The 20,123-nt window shown below is 44.5% G+C and overlaps 1 protein-coding gene across 1 annotated transcript in view; it reads right to left on the reverse strand.

Annotated features, from left to right (window-relative positions):
- LOC141078785 (trimeric intracellular cation channel type A) overlaps positions 1 to 20,123 on the reverse strand; it is a 123,555-nt gene that overhangs the window by 16,020 nt on the left and 87,412 nt on the right. Inside the window, exon 4 of the mRNA XM_073565223.1 lies at positions 3,972 to 4,059. Within this exon, the coding sequence (XP_073421324.1) occupies positions 3,972 to 4,059 (88 nt within the window). The remainder of the gene's footprint in view (positions 1 to 3,971; positions 4,060 to 20,123) is intronic.

The raw sequence follows: 20,123 nt of genomic DNA on the forward strand, positions 1-20,123 counted from the left end.
TAACGTTTCTTCTGGCCTTACATGCAAAGAGATATCGAAAGGTTAGTGACCAGAGAGTGTGGTTGTTTGAAAGACAAGTATCCTAACACACCAACCCGAGTACCTATGGGCAAAATCCAAATGACCTACCCATTTAAGATGGTTTCAATAGACTTTCTGCATCTCAAGAATCGCAAAGGTGGATATGAATACATCTTAGTGGTGATGGATCATTTAACTTAATTTGCTCAAGCATATGCTACCACCAATAAGTCTGGTAAGACAGAGTGAGAGAAGATTTTAAATTATTTCACTCTGAAGTTTTGGTTCCCAACAACACTACACCAAGACCAGGGAAGAGAATTTGAGAACCAGCTCTTTGCCACGTTAGGGAAATACTGTAGGATCCAGAGATCTCACATTTCACCCGATCATTCCGAAGGCAATGGACAAGTGGAAAGTTTCAACTATATGTCACTGTCGATGTTAAGAACTTTAACAGCCGACGAGAAGTAGGATCGTAATAGTTCTGTATCAAAAGTATCAAAAGTAGTGCATGCCTACAATTGTACCAAGAGCGAAGCAACGGGTTATTCACCATTCTTCCTGTTGTTTGGTTGATCTCTAAGACCACCAATTGATATAATGTTTGATCCTCCAGTTTCAGAGACTTACAAGATGTCCTCTAATTATGTTCGAAAATGGGAAGAATGTATGGCAGAAGCATACAATATAGCATCAAAAGTGGTCACAGAAGGGCAAAACTCTTGTTTCAAAGAATACTCTGATCGGAAATGTCATGCAGTGGAACTGATATCTGGAATTCGTGTGCTAGTCAAAAAAGTATATGAGAAAGGTGGTCCAGGAAAAGTTTGCTCGTACTGGGCAATGTGCATGTGGTCATCAAGAGTGAGTCCGACGATAGCCCAGTTTGCGAAATCAGACTGGAAACAGGGGACAACAAAAAAAGAATAGTACATCTGAACTCGCTACTAACTTGTGATTACCTCCCACCGCAAGACATTCCAGAGGTGGATCAATGTCGACCAAAACCAAGTAAGAGACTACCACAGACCAAAGCTTCTAAAGTGTACAGTGACTTGAGAGTCCAGATGAAGAAGACCAGGTGTTTGTACTTCACATACCGCAAAAAGTGAAACATACCATCCTCATGAAAGTGAATTTAGCCCTGAAGCTCTAGAGTTTGTACCAAGAAACACAATCGAGGTTCATTTCAGATTTCAGATCTAATGATCATCACCAGTTGCCGAAGATATCGATAGGGACCTAAGGTTAGAGGAATCACCAGACCATCCAGAAATGGATGGTCCAACAGAAGAACTAAAATCTACGGAGTAAGTACTGGAAATGAATGCGAAGGAAGAAACCCCTGTAATGGAATAATCAGTAGTATCAGAGGAACAACCCTGCAAGAGGACTTTGACTCAAGTAGTAAGAATACCAGTGATGCTGACCTGTGAAAAACTAGGTGAACAGAGTAAAGTACCATGGACTGTTGAATTGAAACAGGTATTGCAGCCTACAGACCAAGTAAGCCATCCTGAGCGGTATCTTCCAGTGATGTACTTTACAAAAGACTTTACCTGCGTGAATAGACTTTTTGCGTTAACTTAGGGTCCGGTTTCACATAGCGACGCACCAGCGATCCCGACAATGATTCGACCTGGTAAGGATCGCTGGTGCATCGCTACATGGTTGCTCGTAAGCTGCCAAACAGGCAGATATCTTCAACAACGCAGCAATCCTACGGCAATCCGTATAACGACCTTGGCGGTCATAGGTACCTTGTCACACAGCAGCTTTTCTGACGATTGTCGCCTGCGTCCCTGAGTTCTGCGTCGCCAACGAGGTCGCTCATTGGCGTTAAACACAGCGAAGCGTGCTGGCCAGTGGGACGCCGACGATGAGAAAATGCCCCAGGACATTCGAGCACGATCAGCGATATCCAGCGGGGGGGCCGGTCACCGCTATATGTCACATAGCGAGATCTCTGTTGCATCACAAAATCGGTGACGCTTCAGCGATCTCGCTAGCGATCTCGCTATGTGAGACGGGGCCTTTAAACTAAAAGACATTGTAATAACAAAGAATGATAAAAGTGCTTGAGACTAGTTAGCCTTAGCTGGTTGAAGAAGGATGAAAAGCACCAGCTGAAGAGATGCTGATTCTTTAATTTTTTATTTTTTCTTGCAGGAGATCTACAAGCAAGAGTTAATTAAGATAAGATTGTTGTTAACATTTTAAAATTGAATGCTAAATGAACAATGTTTAACAGACACAAAGAGTTACATGACTTTCACCACCTTTTCCAAAAGGACATTTAAGCTAGAATAGCTCCTAGTAGTTGGTTAGAGGAACTAGAAAGATAAATGTTGGGGATGACATTAAATTAGGAGGAAAGAGTGTAACAGATAGAAGCTGCACTGTTGATTTAGAATCATCCAAAAACTATAGAGGTAAAAATGTTTATTGCAGATAGGGAGTGGTTAGTTCAGCCCAAGGGGATATGGTTAGTTCAGCCCCAGGGGATATTGGGAAAGTTGTTATTGTGTCCAAGAGTAAAGCCCCTGTCACACACAGCGATCTCGCTAGCGAGATCGCTGCTGAGTCACAAGTTTTGTGACGAAACAGCGATCTCACCAGCGAGATTGCTGTGTGTGACACATCAGCGACCGACCCCCCTGCCGGGTATCGCCGATTGCCTCGAATGGCCAGGACCTTTTTTTGATCGCTGGTCTCCCGCTGGCCAGCACGCATCGCTGCGTGTGGCAGGCGGGAGACCAGCGATCAGCGAGCTGGAGCTGGTAACCAAGGTAAAGACCGGGTTTTAAGTGCCGCGCAGCGCTTATAAACTCAATGTGTACCTTATTTACCAGCGCGCTGGTGCAGGGAGCTGGTAACCAAAGTACACATCGGGTTTCTAAGCACCGCGCTTAGAAACCTGATGTGTACCTTGGTTACCAGCTCTCTGCACCAGCGCGCTGGTAACTAAGGTACACAGTGGGTAACTAAGCGACGTGCGTCGCTTGTTACCCACGTGTCGCTGTCCTGATCGCTGGTGAAGCTGCCTGTTTGGTAGCTCACCAGCGATCATGTAGCGACAAACCAGCGATCCTGACAAGTTCATATCGTTGTCGGGATCGCTGGTGAGTCGCTATGTGTGACGGGGCCCTATGGTGTGTGCTAGAGAGTGTCCTTTCAGACTGAAATCAGACAAGCTGTATAGACCAGTTCTTCCTGAGAAGCGATTGCTGTAATCATAGAAGCAGTTAGGACAGCCAGGAGCATCTTTATTACCTCAAGATAGAAGTGAGAGAGCTACAGCATCGCACTCATTCCACTACCCCCACCTCACTGCATGAGCAAGGTACAGTTCTGTTCAGGTTAGGACACTGTGAATGAAGAGAAGTTATCTGTGAAGAGACTTTCATATATGTTAATGAAGCATTGCATGAAGAGAAGTGGTTCTGTGTGAAGAAAAGATTTCGTATCGTCTTCATATACTGAGTGGCATGCATCAACATAATGATCCTAAACTTACATCAAAATCCACAATAGACTACCTCAAAAGGCACAAGCTCAAGGTTATAAAATGTCCCTCACAGTCCCTTGATCTGAAGATCATTAAAATTCTGTGGCTGGACCTCAAAATAGCAGTGCATGCAAGACAACCCAGGAATCTCACAAAACTGGAAGAATTTTCCATGAAGGAATGTAATTTTGTGATGTTTTAAATGCAAAAGATAACTATATAATTTTATTTTTTTTGCCTAAAATACAAAGGAAATGTGTGATTTTTAACTGTAGGTCTTTTAGAGATCATTTCATGTTGAACTGCTTAATTGTCCACAATAACAGTAATTTTGACCAGGAGTGTCCAAACTTCTACATGCCACTGTAGGTATGTAGCGCCACAAAATATTATTGGTATCAATGAAAATATATGCAACTGTATTAAGCTGTGCACTCACAAGGACATGTGAAGAATTTCATTGGTCTCTGGCTTCCAAACACCACGTAAGAGCTGTTCCACATTAGACATCAATGCTACACCAGAACCTATGAGAGAAAACTCACATGTTATCTTTATAACAAATGTACAAAAAAGACCATGAGTACGCATTATGTAATCTACTATAATAAACCTAATATTAACGAGAATAAAATATGTTCCATTATATATGTGCCAAAAGCTCTGTAGGAAGTGGGTAACAATGTTAGCAGCGCACTTGGTTTCCTCAACTTCCCTGTATTCACTACATGCATCTGTGCGGTATACAACTGAATCGAACACATTAACTACACAGATACCTTCAGCGGTGTTCACATTGTAGTCATAGTGTCCGGCAGCAGATCCATCACATGCAGCATTATTCAATGTGTCAAAACATCAGACACACAAAGGAACTCGAGCTAAACCAAGTATGTGACAATGGAGTCCATTAGACCTTATTGGTATATGCAATATGATGGAGCCAATAGGGTGTTTTTGTTCCTAATACAAGCAGAAGCCAAAACACAGATGGTAATTGTAGTCTGCATTCTGCTTCATTCATACATCCAACTTTCACTGCCATATCACAGAACCTGAAATCCAAACTGTCCACGGTTTTCATGACCTAAACTTACCAGCCTCGTATATGCATATAAGTCAGTTGAGTTTCGGTCAGACTCATGGTAAGTTTGGATTTGGCAGTTCAAATGCAGATCATTAAAACGTGTAGAAATTAAGATTTTAGAAATGGTATACGGTCAGTAGATAGGATGATATACAGCAGTAAGAGCTGATGAGGTTGATGGACATTTTGAGGTATAGCACCACAACGAACTGTGTCTTCCAACACTGACAATGACAAAAACTCAAAATCTGCTTTTATTGGAAAAATAGCAGGCCCACATATCTCTCTTCGGGGAGCTCATATGGGGGCTGCTCATAGGATGTGGTTAGGGTCCCAAAAATTAAGAGATCTCCAACTTTGAGGATATATTCGCCTGTGGAGGTCCCAGGAGGGAGATATTATTGTCATATTTCCTATTATGATTTTAGCTCTTCATACACAGGAAACATGGTATATTGTGTCGTCCATCTGTCAGATTGTAATTTGGCACTTTTGTGACCGCCCAGTGATATAAGTCAATGTGTTACGTTTTCCCTAATGCCAGAAATATGCCTGCCATAACTGTAGGACCTTTAGGGTATGTTTCCGCGTTCAGTACTTGTTGCGGATTGGATGCTGCGTACAGTTGTAGCGTCCAATCCGCAGTGGCCAGATGTTACAGCATAGTGGATGGGATTTTATGAAATCTCATCTCCACTATGTTTTCAAAGACGCAGGTGGCAGGCCTACATATACGCACATGCGGCACGTCTTTACAGACCGCAGCATGTCTATTTATCTTGCGGAGACACTCAGTCTCCGTAAGATAAATATCACCGTGTACAGTATGTATAGGATACAGTGATTTCGCATGTGTTGCTGCCTCCCACATTATTCTACAAGCTGTTAACCCTTTTAACCCTTTAGGTGCTTCACGAGAACTAAAGCAATGTGGAAGGAAAAAATGAACATTTTACTTTTTTCACAAAAAAATAACTTTGGAACCAATTTTTTTTACTTTCACAAGGGTATCAGGAGAAAATGGACCATAAAATTTGTTGTGAAATTTCTTATGAGTACGCCTATACCCCATATGTGAGGGAAAGCTACTGTTTGGGCACATAGCAGGGCTCAGCACCGTTTGACTTTTTGAGCACAAAATTGGCTGGAATCAATGGTGGGCGCCATGTCACGATTGGAGACCCCCTGATGTACCTAAACAGTGGAATCCCCCAATTCTAACTTCTAACCTAACCCCAACACACCCCTAACCCTAATCCCGACCCTAATCATAACCCAAACCACAGCCCTAACCCCAACACACAGCTAACCCTAATCCCAATCCTAACCATAACCCTAACACAACCCTAACTGTTGTGAATTCTCTCTCTGGCTTCCCTCTGGTGATTACTGAAGGTAGTGGAGCTGGTCAGATTGACAGAGGGGTTGCGAGTTCTCTTTCTGGACTCCCTCGGGTGGTTACTGGAGGTAGTGGAGCTGATCTGATTGACAGAGGCTTGCCACCTGATGATGAGGAAGACGATTGGAGATCTGGGGTTTCTGATTGGGATTTAAGACAGCTGACTCCCTCTATCCCTGCTGGTGATTTTCTTCCTGTGCCTTCTGAGGTCTGATGTCTCCTGCTCTTTCCCTGCATTTTCAGCTAAGTGGTTCATTTGCTATTCTGTTTGCATTTGATCTGGTTTTGTCTGTCTTTGTGCGGGTCAGCTAGCTCCGGCTGGGGCTGTGCTGAATCAACGCCCATGTGTTACTGCATGTGCCAGTTTGTTTTTTCCCGTTATATTGGTCTCTTTTTGTCATGATCCATGTGGGATCATGTCAGATAAAAGCACTAGTAACCTTTTTTTTTCCTCTCTCTAAGCTTTGTGCTTAGAGATAGTTTTGCCCCTGGTGGCCAGTATGGTCATTGCACTGGTGTTTTTAGAGATAGTTTTGCCCCCGGTGGTGGTTAGTGTAATTGCACGGGAATCACTAACAGGTGTGTTTACTCAATAAAGGTGTGTCAGTTGTGCTCACTACGTTGGTGATATTGTTGGTCTTTTCCAACCATGCTGGGTGAAGGAAGGAGCTGAGGAGAGTCCAGGACAGCTCAGTCAGAGTCCTGGAGTGGCAGTTATGGTGTCAGCGAGGAGTTCATGTAAAGCATGGTGGAGTGGCAGCTATGGTGTCAGTGTAGAATTCTTGCAAAGCTTGGTGGAGTGGCAGCTATGGTGTAGAGCTGCACTCAGGTGCTGGACTCCATTGCTGGACAGCTGCACTCAGGTGCTGGACAGCTGCACCCAGGTGTTGGACACGGTGGGAGGAAGATGCACTCAGGTGTTTGACTCTGTTGCCTGGAGCAAGTGCATCAGAGCAAAGCTAAGTGTTTCCCTGTTTGTCACTTTTCCTCATAATGGTGTTAGTACAGCGATGGGGCCAGTGCCTGCGCCACCCAGCTCCTTAGTAAGGAATAGGTGTAGGGTGTGCTAGGGTGACAGGTATCCTGATCGGCGACAGGTGAGGAGCCTGTATAGGGAACATTAGGAGTGTTAGGGACACTGACTCAGGGGAGTGCAGGAGGCCTCCACATCCCCGTTCCCTATCGCAGGGCCCACTGTTGTATATGTTTTCCTATCCCCTGTGTCTTGTTGTATTAGTTTCCGGCCTGCGGGCAGCGTCACACTGGACAATTACACGTGCCGTGTCCTGTTGTATTAGTTACTGGCCTGCTGGCCGTGTCACACAGGACGGGACACGTGACACTTTTTGCTTTGCTTTCAGAATATACCAGAGTGCTGAAATAGTGGGGGCGAGGTCGTGCGACTTCAGTGTTTTTGTGCATCAGAAGTGTTGGACTTTTTGCAGGGTTTTTTGCGTGATTGCAGACAGTGTCTTTCCTTTCCTGTCCTATCTAATCAGTGTGCGCCCCATCGTTTGTTCAGTCTATTTTTCTGCCTACGCTTGTGTTTTCATCTTGTCTCACCGAAAATATATGTTTGGGGGCTATCTATTCCTTTGGGGTCTGCTCCGGGGCAGTTTAGATTTCCCCTTTCTTGCTTTAGGCTTAGTTAGCTCTCCGGCTGTGCCGAGGCATCTAGGATCATCGTAGGTACGATCCACGGCTGCTGCTAGTTGTGTGGACAGGATCAGGGGTCTGCATCCACTTAGTTACCAACCTCTCTGGTTTTCTATGGCTTAGCTTGGGCCTCCTATCCTCCTCGGTGCCCATTTATAACACCTAACCTTAACACACCCCTAACCCTAATCCCAACCCTAACCGTAATCCAAGCCATAGCCACAACCATATTCCTAACCACAACCCTAACCCCAACACACCCCTAACCCTAATCCTAACCCTAACCATAACCCTAACACAACCCTACCTTAACAAACCCTTAACCCTAATCCCAACCCTAAATGTAATCCCAACCATAGTCACAACCATAACCCTAACCACAACCCTAACCCCAACACAACCCTAGCCCCAAACCTAACCGTAGTCTCAACCCTAACCTTAGCCCAACCGTAACCCTAGCCCCAACTCTAACCCTAGCCCCACCCTAACGCTAGCCCAACTCTAACCCTAACAATAGCCCCAACCCTAATCCTAATTGAAAAATGGAAATAAATACATTTCTTTAATTTTATTATTTTTACCTAAGGGGGTGATAAAGGGGGGTTTGATTTACTTTTTTTTATTTTGATCACTGTGATAGGGTCTATCACAGTAATCAAAATGAACCAATAGGGAAAATTTCATATTGTTGCCGGGTGCCATTTTATTCCCGGAATAAGTTGTCGACGCCTGGGGGAAAGGACCGTGGGATGCAGGAGGGTTCAGGGACACCGAAGGTACTGGGGGGGTGCTTGGGGGACCCAATTTCTCTCTCATCTGATGTGCTAGATCATATCAGAGGAGAGAGAAATTAATTGGGAAATTAGACAATTTTTATTTTTTTGCGGTCGCCGTTATTCCGTGAATAACGGTGATCGCAACATTGGGGTCAGTAAAAATCGACCCAAATCATGTTCTCCAGGGTCTCAGCTACCCCCAGTAGCCAAGACCTCTGAGAATTTCCAACGCTGGGGGGGGCGCTATAACTTTATTTCTCAGTGCCATTAAAAAGCGGCTGTCACTTCATGACTGGCCCTGTGTGACATGACCCAACAATCGGTCGGTCACTAAACGGTAAAACAAACAAGGGAATACCGGGGAAACAATTACAACTGTGGGCCCTGTTATAGGGAACGGGTAAATGAACACCTCCTGCACTCTCCTGAGGATGTGCCCTGTTCTTACTAACGTCCCTATACAAGTTTTTTCAACCTGTCGCCGAGCAGAATACCTTAGCCCTCACTTGCCCTGCACCTATCCCTAAGTAGGGAATTGGCAAGTGAAGACACTGGTCCCACCACTGCACTAATACAACACAAGGTAAGAATAGACAGACAACAAAAGGAACAGGGTAACAAAAATACGACACTTAGCTTTCTCTGCAGCAATGCACCGCACAGCAGAGTAAGGCACGAGATAACAGCATTCACCTGAAGCACCACTGCACCCGCAACCTCCTGTATAACCAACAGGTAGCTGATGCATAAGGTGACCTTTTAAAGGAAGGTGGGTGTGGTCACCACCTGCATCAGCAAACTCACCTGCAACGTAATTACACCAGCGGCCACCGGGGGAAAAAACAGACAGTAACCCCCGATGGCCAGAAAGGAAAAATGTTTATATGTGAGAATCCAGATCTGCCACAGATCCAAAAATGGATCATGACAGTGGCTCTGAGGAATAAGTACCCTTAACTGCTGCCATTAAAAGGCGTATCAGCAGTCGTTAAGAGGTTAATCAAATGTACCTAGAATGAGAAAGAAAAACAACTCTTTACCCCTTCTCTGAGTAGTCTTGTACTTAAGTTTTAATTCAGGATTATGTAGGATTATGTAGAACATGAATAAACTACTAATGCATTTTTATTCTGTCCCAAGCAAAGCTGAAAGTAGAAAATGTCTAAGTTTGGGGCTACATGCAAACATGTGTCGTGTCACAGCGAATCTCAGACAGGTCATTTGAGCAAAAACATTTGTATCACATGTCTTCAATTTGCTGTCACACAACTATTTTAGAGCTGCGCTTAGGCTGTACAAATTGTATACAGTATGCAGATAATTCGTGGTTGCAAGGAATTTGCATTGATGTCATTGGTGGCAAAGTCACATGTGACTTTTGACCTGTGGCCAAAAATCTGCTGTGTCGTGTTAGATTGCAGATAAAAACATAAGTCTCACTGACAATCATTAGATGTGACCTGGCAGTCTAACTTTGTGTGCACACAGTGAGTTTTTTGTGTGTTTTTGCAGCGGAAATGGTTCAAAAATGCTATGGAATCTTTATACCAGCTAATTCAATGAGAATGATCAGTAATTTTTGAGTATTTGCAGTACGTTTTTTTTCTGCAGCATGTCAATTCTTTGTGCGAATTTTTAGCAGCTTTCACCCCTTTGTCTTCAATTGAATCAGTCAAATCAGCAGCATAAAAGTAAGTATAAAAATGTTTGCGGATTTGGTGAGTTTTTGCTTGCATTTTTACGGGCTTCTTATGATGTTTCTCACTCTGTCTTCTGTGTGACAGCATGAGAAACACCAGCGCGACAGTTCTGATCGGCGGTAATGTTACTGCTGGTAGATTGTTACAGTCGACAGAGTGCTGCGGGGTTATACTGTCAGATGTCAGCATGACCCCGCAGCTGTGAGTATGATTCGTAGTAAAAAGCTTTCTGCAGGTCAGCAGGCGTCGGCTGATGAGACACTACTACTCCCATCAGGCTACGTCTGCTATCACTGATAACAGTGATAGCAGGATCTGCTGATGGGAGAAGTAGTCTCCCATCAGCCGGCGCCTGTGCTCAAACTTAAAAAAAAGAAAAAAAAGACAAAACATGTAAAATAATTAAATACATTTTCAAATAAAAAAATTATCCTCACCTAAATCCAAATCCCCCAATGCCAATGTCTCCTGTAAACAGTCAAAAATAATAAACAATCATATACTCTACTGTCCTCTGTAGTCCACGTAATCCAGGGTGTCCTACAGAGATCTCACTCATAGAAGAGTCACATTGGGAGATGTGACTACTCTAAACGGCAGTCGGCGATACACTGAGCGTCATCTCTCCCACAGTGTATAGTGTTGATCTTCCATGAGAGAGGTCACAAGAGTTCATCAGCTGATGAGCTCCGGTGATCTCACTTATGGCACCACGTTCTCATGTAGCGGTGGTGCCATATGTGAGATCACCAGGGCTCATTAGCTGATGAACTCGTGTGACCTCTCTCATTGCAGCTCAGTGCTGCACACTGCAGGAGAGATTACATGCTCCTGTCAGTGTGTAGTCGGCTGTCCTTGAGAGTGTAACTGCTGTGTAACTATCAGTGACTGCTCTCAAAGTCATCTGGATCATTGTGGGACATTATGGATTATCTTCTCCGCAGACAGGTAAGGAATATTTTTGTTTATTTTATTTTTGGTACAGGAGACCATGGCTTCAGTTGATTGATCGATGTTGTGAGTATGATTTAATTTGGATTCAATAAAGCAGTCTGTGTAATTATTTCATATAAAGGACTTTATTCTGGATGTGTGTTTTTTTATAATATCACTATGGGGTTAGTAATGGAGCCGTCTTATAGACACCTCTCTATTACTAACCTCTTGGCTTATATTCACTTGCCAATATAAAGATGACATCAACCCCTCCAATGATCACTCAACTGGCAACCACACCAGGGAAAGTGGTAAGAGCAAAGTTAAGCGCCAAAATTGGCGCATCTTGTGCAATGATACAATGTGCACTGTGATGTGCATTTTGATACAATACTGTGTAAAATACTGATGATACAATCACTCACACACCTACTATTCATGGTGGGGTAGTTGCCTAGTATTATACAGTGTGAGGCAGCGACCGGTGTCATATATGAGGATCGCTATATGTCCCCCAGAATGCACACAGTAGCATATTGAGGCAGTGGAAGTGGACTGCAGTCACAAGCATAGCTGTGATTGTAATGTAAACTAAAAGTAAATGTTGGTCTTGGACAAGCTATTTGTTCAAGACAGATTTAAGAAAACTTGCCATGAGCTTTTATTTTTTAAATGGACTATAGGATGGTAGTGGGGCTGTCCGTTTCCTTCCAGGCCGGGTTTTCTATATGGCCTACGGCCACAGGTTCCTTGTAAAAACCCCTGCAGCAGAGGATTGGGTGTGTCAGTTTAGTTTTGCAAGCGTTCAGAGCAGAAGACTCTGCAGAGCTCAACCTGTGTAAAGCAACACAGAACCTAGCAGAGCCCAAAAGGCCTGGCACTCCTCAGCATACACAGCGGTGCATTCGCCTACGCCAACTGGCTACGGACCATCTTGTTTTCCCGGATGTGATCCAGAGAATACCTTCTGAGTTCCAGTGAAAATTTTCTTTGGACATTAAAAGACTTTGTTTTGAACTTTTCCTGGGTCAATGCCACTGCCTGTCTGTCACACTGCACCAAACCCGCTGCACTACATTTGGTTGGAAAATGCGGGCAGTGTGAACTGAGGCATACTTCAAAGAGTGCTGCATGTCGGTGATCAGGCCTGCAACGCTGGAGCCAAAGCCTGCTGCCTGCTGACAAGATGGAGGAAAAACTAAGACAGTTGGCTGTCTCTCAAGCGGAAGTTGCAGGAGTTTTAGCAGCAGCAGCAAACCAACAATTTGATTCTGCAACAGATTGTGGCTCTACGTGAGATGTCCTCCACAGTGACAACAGTCCATTCAGAGGCATGGCACAAAGTCTGGTCAGCGCTGAGGAACATAGGTCCTGATGACGACATGGAGGCCTTCCTCACCATCTTCAAGCTCACTGCAGAGCGTAAGAGCTTGGCGTGTTCCCAGTGGGCTGAAGTGGTGGCCCCCTTCCTGACAGGAGATGCCCAGAAAGCCTACCTGGACCACAGTCAGGACGATGTCCTGGACTATGGGAAATTGAAAGGTGAGATCCTTGCCCGACTGGGGGTTAACACTTATGTATGTGCACAATGGGTATTCCAATGGTCTTTTGTAGTATTTTCCTGCCAGGTCTCAGGCCTATGACTTGTTGCAGCTGGTAAAAAAATGGCTCCAGCCTGAGACCTTAACCCCGTTCCAGATGGTAGAGAGGGTGGTGGTCGACCGGCTGGGGAGGGCTCTGCCAGCAGGTATACAGCGTTGGGTGGGACAAGGGGGACCTGAGCACTCTGAACCAGGTGGTTGGACTGGTTAAGTGGTATACGGCCACTCAGGACTTTATACGGGACACTGCTTCACTTCAACTTTATCTTCCAAAAGGTAGGGGAGAAAACAAGGGGAACTGCTACCTTGGATCTAATCCTTATAAACAGGGAGGAAATGGTTGAGGAGGGAAAAGTGGCTGGGACCCTAGGAGGTAGCGACCATGCTATTTTAGAATTTTGGATAACTAGAGGCGGAAGACCTGTGACGACTCAGACATCAAGGATAGATTTCAGAAAGGCAGATTTTAAGGGATTCAGAAAGAGAATTGGAGGGATCCAATGGCTTGATATCCTTAAAGACAAAAATGTCCAGGAAGGATGGGAAATCTTGAAAAATGAAATTCTCAAAGCACATTTGATTAGATATTAGAAAAAACTTTTTGACAGTTAGAGTGATCAATGAGTGGAACAGGCTGCCACGAGAAGTGGTGAGTTTTCCTTCAATGGAAGTCTTCAAACAGAGGCTGGACAGACATCTGACTGGGATGATTTAGCGAATCCTGCTTTGAGCAGGGGGTTGGACCAGATGGCCCAGGAGGTCCCTTCCAACTCTACGATTCTATGATTCTATGATTCAGCTGTCACGACGGGCACCACCAATCCAGGAGACTGGGAAAAGTCCACAATCCTCTGTTGGGGCTAATCAGAACCCATTGTGCTAATTCCAAAGCCAGATGGATTGTTACGATTCTGTAATGACTTCAGAAAATTAAATGAGGTATAAAAATTTGACCTCTATCCAATGCCCCGGGAAGACGAGCTAATTGAGAGACTGGGGGAGGCCCAGTACTTCATCATGCTCAATCTCACCAAAGGGTACTGGCAGGTCCCATTAACAGAATTGGCGAAAGAAAAGACCACTTTTATAAAGCCAGAGGGTCTCTATCAATGTGTCGTCTTACCTTTTGGATTACATGGGGCTCCGGCCACATTCCAGAGGCTGATGAACATAGTGTTAGTGCCCCATGGGAAATACACGTCGGCATATTTAGATGACACAGTCATCTTTAGCGTAGATTGGAATACCAACCTGTCTCAGGTACAAGCAGTGCTGGAGTTTCTCAGAATCGTGAGGCTAACAGTGAACCCAAAGAAATATGCGATAGGACTCACGGAATCCTGGTACTTAGGTTACATGATCAGCCGCGGGGTTATCAAACCCCACGTAAACAAGATCGAGATAATTCAAAACTGGCCCAAGCTGTTAAATACCAAAGAGGTGAGGGCATTCCTTGGCATCATTGGGTACTTGGTTAATACCCGATTTTGCTGGGAAAACGGCACCCCTATCTGACCTGTTAAAAAGTAAGAAGTTGGTGATGGTCCAGTGGAATCCTCAAGTGGAGGAAGCATTCCAGTCCCTGAAGTCAGTGTTGTGTGGACAGCCGGTCCTCATCAGCCCCAACGTCAAGAAAATCTTCATCGTGCAAACTGATGCCTCAGAGGTAGGCCTAGGAGCGGTGCTGTCGCAAGAGGTGAACGGGGATTAACACCCAATCACTTACTTGAGTAGGAAACTGACCATGGCAGAGAAAAATTATAGCGAAGTGGAGAAGGAGTACTTGGCGATTAAGTGGGCCTTGGAGTCCCTACGCTACTATTTGCTCAGGCGTTTGTTTCATTTAGTAACGGACCACTCACTCCTCATCTGGATGAGAAATGCAAAAGAGAGGAATGCTCGAATCATCCAATGGTTGCTGTCCTTACAAAACTTTAGTTTCTCAGTGGAACATCGGGCGAGGAAGTCACAGGGAAATGCGTATGCCCTGTCACGGGCCCACTGTAAGGTGACAAATGTTCAACCCCACAAGTTTGAACAGAGGGGGGTATGTGAGGCAGTGACCTGTGTCATATACGAGGTTCGCTATGTGTCCCCCAGGATGCGCACAGTAGCATATTGAGGCCACGGGACTGCATTGCAGTCACAGGCATAGCTGTGATTGCAATGCAAACTAAAAGTGTTGGTCTTGGGCAAGCTATTTGTCCAAAGCAGATTTAAGAAAACCTGCCATGGGCTTTTATTTTTTAAATGGACTACAGGATGGCAGTGGGGCAGTCCGTTTCCTTCCCGGCTGGGTATTCCATGTGGCCTACGGCCACAGGTTCCTTGTAAAAACCCCTGAAGCAGAGGGTTGGGTGTGTCAGTTTGGTTTTGCAAGCGTGCAGAGCAGAAGACTCTACAGAGCTCAACCTATGTGAAGCAGCACAGAGCCTAGCAGAGCCCAAAAGGCCTGGCTCCCTTCAACGTACAAGGCGGTGCAGTCGCCTACAGCAACTGGTCCCGGTTACAGACTATCTTGTTTTCCCGGCTGCGATCCGGAGTATACCTTCTGAGTTCCACTGTAAGTTTTTTTGGACGTTAAAAGACTTGTTCCGAACTTTTCCTGGGTCACTGCCTGTCTGTCACACTGCACCAACTCCGCTGCACTACAACAGTCATGGCCAAAAGTGTTGGCACCTTTGAAATTGTTCCAGAAAATGAAGTATTTCTCCAAGAAAATTATTATTGCAATTACACAAGTTTTGTTGTATATATGTTTATTTCCTTTGTGTGTACTAGAACAACAACACAAAAGAATACTGAGAAAAAAGGCAAATTGCACATAGCTTCACACAAAATCCCCAAAATGGGCCAGACAAAATTGTTGGCACCCTCAGCTTAATATTGTAATAGTTGTATACTCATTGTAATAAATAACTGCAATCAATCGCTTCCTATACCCATCAACAAGCTTCTTAAGGTACTGTCACACTTAGCGATGCACCAGCGATCCCGACCAGCGATATGACGCAGTCAGGATCGCTAAGTGGTCGCTAGTGAGCTGCCACACAGGCATATCTCACCAGCGACATAGCAGCGGACGGGGGTCGCTACATACCTGTCAGATGAGGCAATCCTGATGTCCTCCCGCCCACGTCCAAGCGTCGCTCGTCGGCGCCACAGGAAGCCCAGCAGGAAGCTGACGACGAGAAACGGTCCCGGACGTTCTCGCGCGATCAGCAAAAATCAGCGGGGGAGCCGGTCGGATGTAAGTATCAGACATAGCGATATCGCTAGCAATATCGCTGCTACGTCACAAAACCAGTGACATTACAGCGATATTGCTAGCGATATCACTTAGTGTGACAGGGCCTTTACACCAATCAACTGGAATTTTGGACCACTCTTCTTTTGTAAACTGCTCCAGGTCTCTCATATTTAAAGGGTGTCTTCACCCAACAACAATTTTAAGATCTCTCCACAGGTGTTTAATGGGATTTACATCCGGACTCAATGCTAGCCACTTCAGAACTCTCCATTGCTTTGTTTATATCCATTTCTGAGTGCTTCTTGAAGTATCAAACAAAAAAGCCAAGAAGCCAGCACTGCCTATGGTCAGCACGCAATACATTAAGTGCACATCCACATATTAGTTTCTAACTGTACTTTAAAATAAGACATTTAGCAAACAATTGATCAATTGTTTGAGCCACCCCGCCATGTCAAGGCATTCTCATATGGGGCAGTCCTACTCTACATTTTCATATTCACTGTGCCAGTACAGCCTCCTAAATGTATTAAAAGCAAGACTGTACCCAAAGCATTTCTGAATCACTCCTGTGGAGCCAGAAGGGCAAGCGCAGATAAAGGCCGACCAGGTCCGGACATGGACATTTCAGATCTGACCTCCACACTGCCCAACCAGCAACCATAGATGAAGGGTGAAACAGGCCCAGAACAGGTGCAATATCAAATAGAGCCTGAGGGAGGGTAGGGCTGCTGTATGTGTGTACAGCAGCCTAGATTAATCACAATAAAGACAGATAGAATGGTGTGCATCACCAAACACGCACGGCTAAAAGTGGGGTTCAGCCACAAACCAAATAACAAACAAAAACGCCAAGAAGCCAGCGCTGTCTAGGGTAATCTGCGCTTGCCCTTCTGGAGCCACGGGAGTGATTCAGAAATGCTTCGGGTACGTTTGCATTTTATACAGTCTTGCTTTTAATACATTTAGGAGGCCGTAATGGAACAGCAAATATAAAAAACGTAGAGTAGGACTGCCCTATATAAGAATGCCTTGGCGTGGCGGGGTGGCTCAAAGAATTGATCAATTGTTTGCTAAATGTCTCATTTTAAAGTACAGTTAGAAACTAATATGTGCATGAGCACTTTATGCATTGAGTGATGACCATAGGCAGCGCTGGCTTCTTGGCTTTTTTATTTGTTATTGGTTTGTGGCTGACCCCCACTTTTTGCCGTGCGTGCTTGGTAATGCATGCCATTCTGTCTTTATTGTGATTGATCTAGGTTGCTGTACACATATACAGCAGGCCTACCCTCCTCCAGGCTCTATTTGATTATGCACCTTTGTTTGGGCCTGTTTCACCCTTCATCTATGGTTGCTGGTTTGGCAGAGTGGAGGTCAGATTTGAAATGCCCATGTCCGGACCTGGTCGTCCTTTATCTGTGCTTGCCCTTCTGGCACCACGGGAGTGATTCAGAAATGCTTCGGGTACGTTTGCATTTTATACAGTCTTGCTTTTAATACATTTAGGAGGCTGTAATGGCACAGCAAATATAAAAAACGTAGAGTAGGACTTCCCCATATGAGAATGCCTTGGCGTGGCAGGGTGAATTGATCAATTGTTTGCTAAATGTCTCATTTTAAAGTACAGTTAGAAACTAATATGTGCATGTGCACTTTATGCATTGCGTACTGACCATAGGCAGTGCTGGCTTCTTGGCTTTTTTGCTTCTTGAAGTATGTTTGGGGTCATTGTCCTGCTGGAAGACCCATTACCTAGGATGCAAACCCAGCTTTCTGACACTAGGCACTACATTGTGACCCAAAGTCCTTTGGTAATTTTCAGGACAGCTCAAATTTCTTTGGAACTTGATTGGAGCTGCTTATCCATCATCTGGATTACCCTTTATTGCAACCTTCCATCTTTTTTTCTCTGCCGTCCACGTCCAGGGTGAATAGCTATAGTGACACGGGTTATAAAGTTCTTGATTACGTTGTGCACCATGGTGACAGGAACATCAAGATTTCTGGAGATGGACTTGTAACCTTGAGATTGTTGTTATTTTTCAACAATTTTGGTTCTCAAGTCTACAGACAGTTCTTTCTGCTCTCCATGTTTAGTGTGGCATACACAATGCAAAGATTGTATTTATCTGGTTTCAGGTGAGATTTTCACTTGTTACTTGCCACAGGTCAATTTGAATGAGCATCACATGTTTGAAACAAAGTTGTTTACCTGCAATTTTGGAAACGTGCCAACAATTTTGCTTGGCCATTTTTTGGGGTTTTGTGTGAAATTATGTCCAATTTGTCTGTTTTTTTTTGTGTTGTTCCAATATACACAAAGGAAATAAACATGTGGGTAACAAAACATGTGTAATTGCAATAATTTTTTTAGAGAAATACCTAATTTTCTGGAATAATTTCAAGGGTGCCAGCACTTTTGGCCATGACTGTAAATGCACACAGATAAGGTATGTATAGGGTGCTGGTCACACAGATACAGGTGCATCTCACAAAATTAGAATATCAACAAAAAGTTAATTTATTTCAGTTCTTCAATACAAAAAGTGAAGCTCATATATTAGATAGAGTCATTACAAACAGAGTGATTTACTTCAAGTGTTTATTTCAGTTAAAGTTAATGATTATGGCTTACAGCTAATGAAAACCCAAATGTCATTATCTCAGTAAATTATAATACTTTATAACACCAGCTAGAAAAAATTGTTTTAAAATTCGAAATGTTGGCCTACTGGGGTTAAGGTTAGATGAGTTTGCTGGCCAATCAACACAGTGATACTGTTGTTTTTAAACCAGGAATTGGTTCTTTTGGCAGTGTGGACAGGTGCCAAGTCCTGCTTGAGAATGAAATGTCCATCTCCTAAAAGCTTGTCTGCAGTTGGAAGCATGAAGTGCTCTAAAATTTCCTGGTAGACGGCTGCGCTGACGTTGGTATTGATAAAACACAGTGGACCTACTCCAGCAGATGACATGGCTCCCGAAACATCATTGATTGTGGATACTTCACACTAGACCTTGGAAATCAAGATCCCAAAGTCTGGAGGAAGAGTGGAGAGGCATGCAGTCCAAGCTGCTTGAGGTCTCATGTGAGGTTTCCACAATCAGTGATTGTTCCTCGTAGGACATACTTTATAGTCCGCTCACTATCCTGGTAGTTCTTCTCTGAACTTGCTCCAGTTTTTCAATATCTTTTTTAAAATGTGGTGCCCAGAACTGGACACAGTATTCCAGATGCGGCCTGACCAAGGAGGAGTAGAAGGGGATAATTACTTCACATGATCTAGGCTCTATGTGTCATGATCCAGTGTTGGATCTGGCGGTATTAAAATCACTGGGTGAACTTTTTTTACTTTGGAAAGTTCCAAGGTGTCTTGACTGTCCCCGGTGGTGGTTTTGATATTGCACTTTAGGTTTTTGTGCACTTAATCATGTATCTGGTGTGACACACTATAAAGGTGTGCAAGGGGGGTGCAATCACTGTTGGTGATAGTTGTTCATTTGCAACCAACCTTGGTGGTGGAAGGAGCTGGAGAGATTGCTCAGTGAGGAGCCTGTATAGGGAACGTAAGGTGTGTAGGGACGCTGCCTCAGGGGAGCTCAGGAGGTCTCCACGTCCCTATTTCCTATTACAGGGCCCACCACTGTAATTGTTCCTGTGTTTCCCCTTATTATTTAAATTCGCCAGCTGGAGGGGGGGTATCCAGTTTTACGTGTACTTTTTAAATTCACCAGCTGGAGGCAGTGTGTCCGGCTGCACGTCCCGGTATTATTTAAATTCGCCCCGCTGGAGGCGCTGTATCCAGGGTCACGTGTGTCATAAATTCGCCCTGCTGGAGGCGCTGTGTCCAGTCACACGTTGACCATTACATTATCACCAACCCATAAAGCTTTTTTTTTTTTTTTTCTTCTGCTGAGCCATGGACCTAATGCAAACCTTTACCCAGGTACTGCAAACCTTTACTGAAGAGATTAGGGGGCTGCGCGGTGAGATGGTGCAGCAACTGCAGCTGTTGGTGGGTTTTGGAGGTTTGATTCAGGCACAGGCTCAGCCAGAACCCAAGATATCTCTCCCAGACCGGTTTTCTGGAGGGAGAGATCAATTCTTGGTATTTCAGCAAGCCTGTAAATTATATTTCAGGCTGCGCCCTCGTTCTTCAGGGAGCGAAGAGCAACGGGTGGGAAT

Source organism: Dendrobates tinctorius, unplaced genomic scaffold, assembly GCF_039654945.1.
Source record: "Dendrobates tinctorius isolate UK_male_01 unplaced genomic scaffold, ASM3965494v1 ptg000596c, whole genome shotgun sequence".
NCBI lineage: Eukaryota > Metazoa > Chordata > Amphibia > Anura > Dendrobatidae > Dendrobates > Dendrobates tinctorius.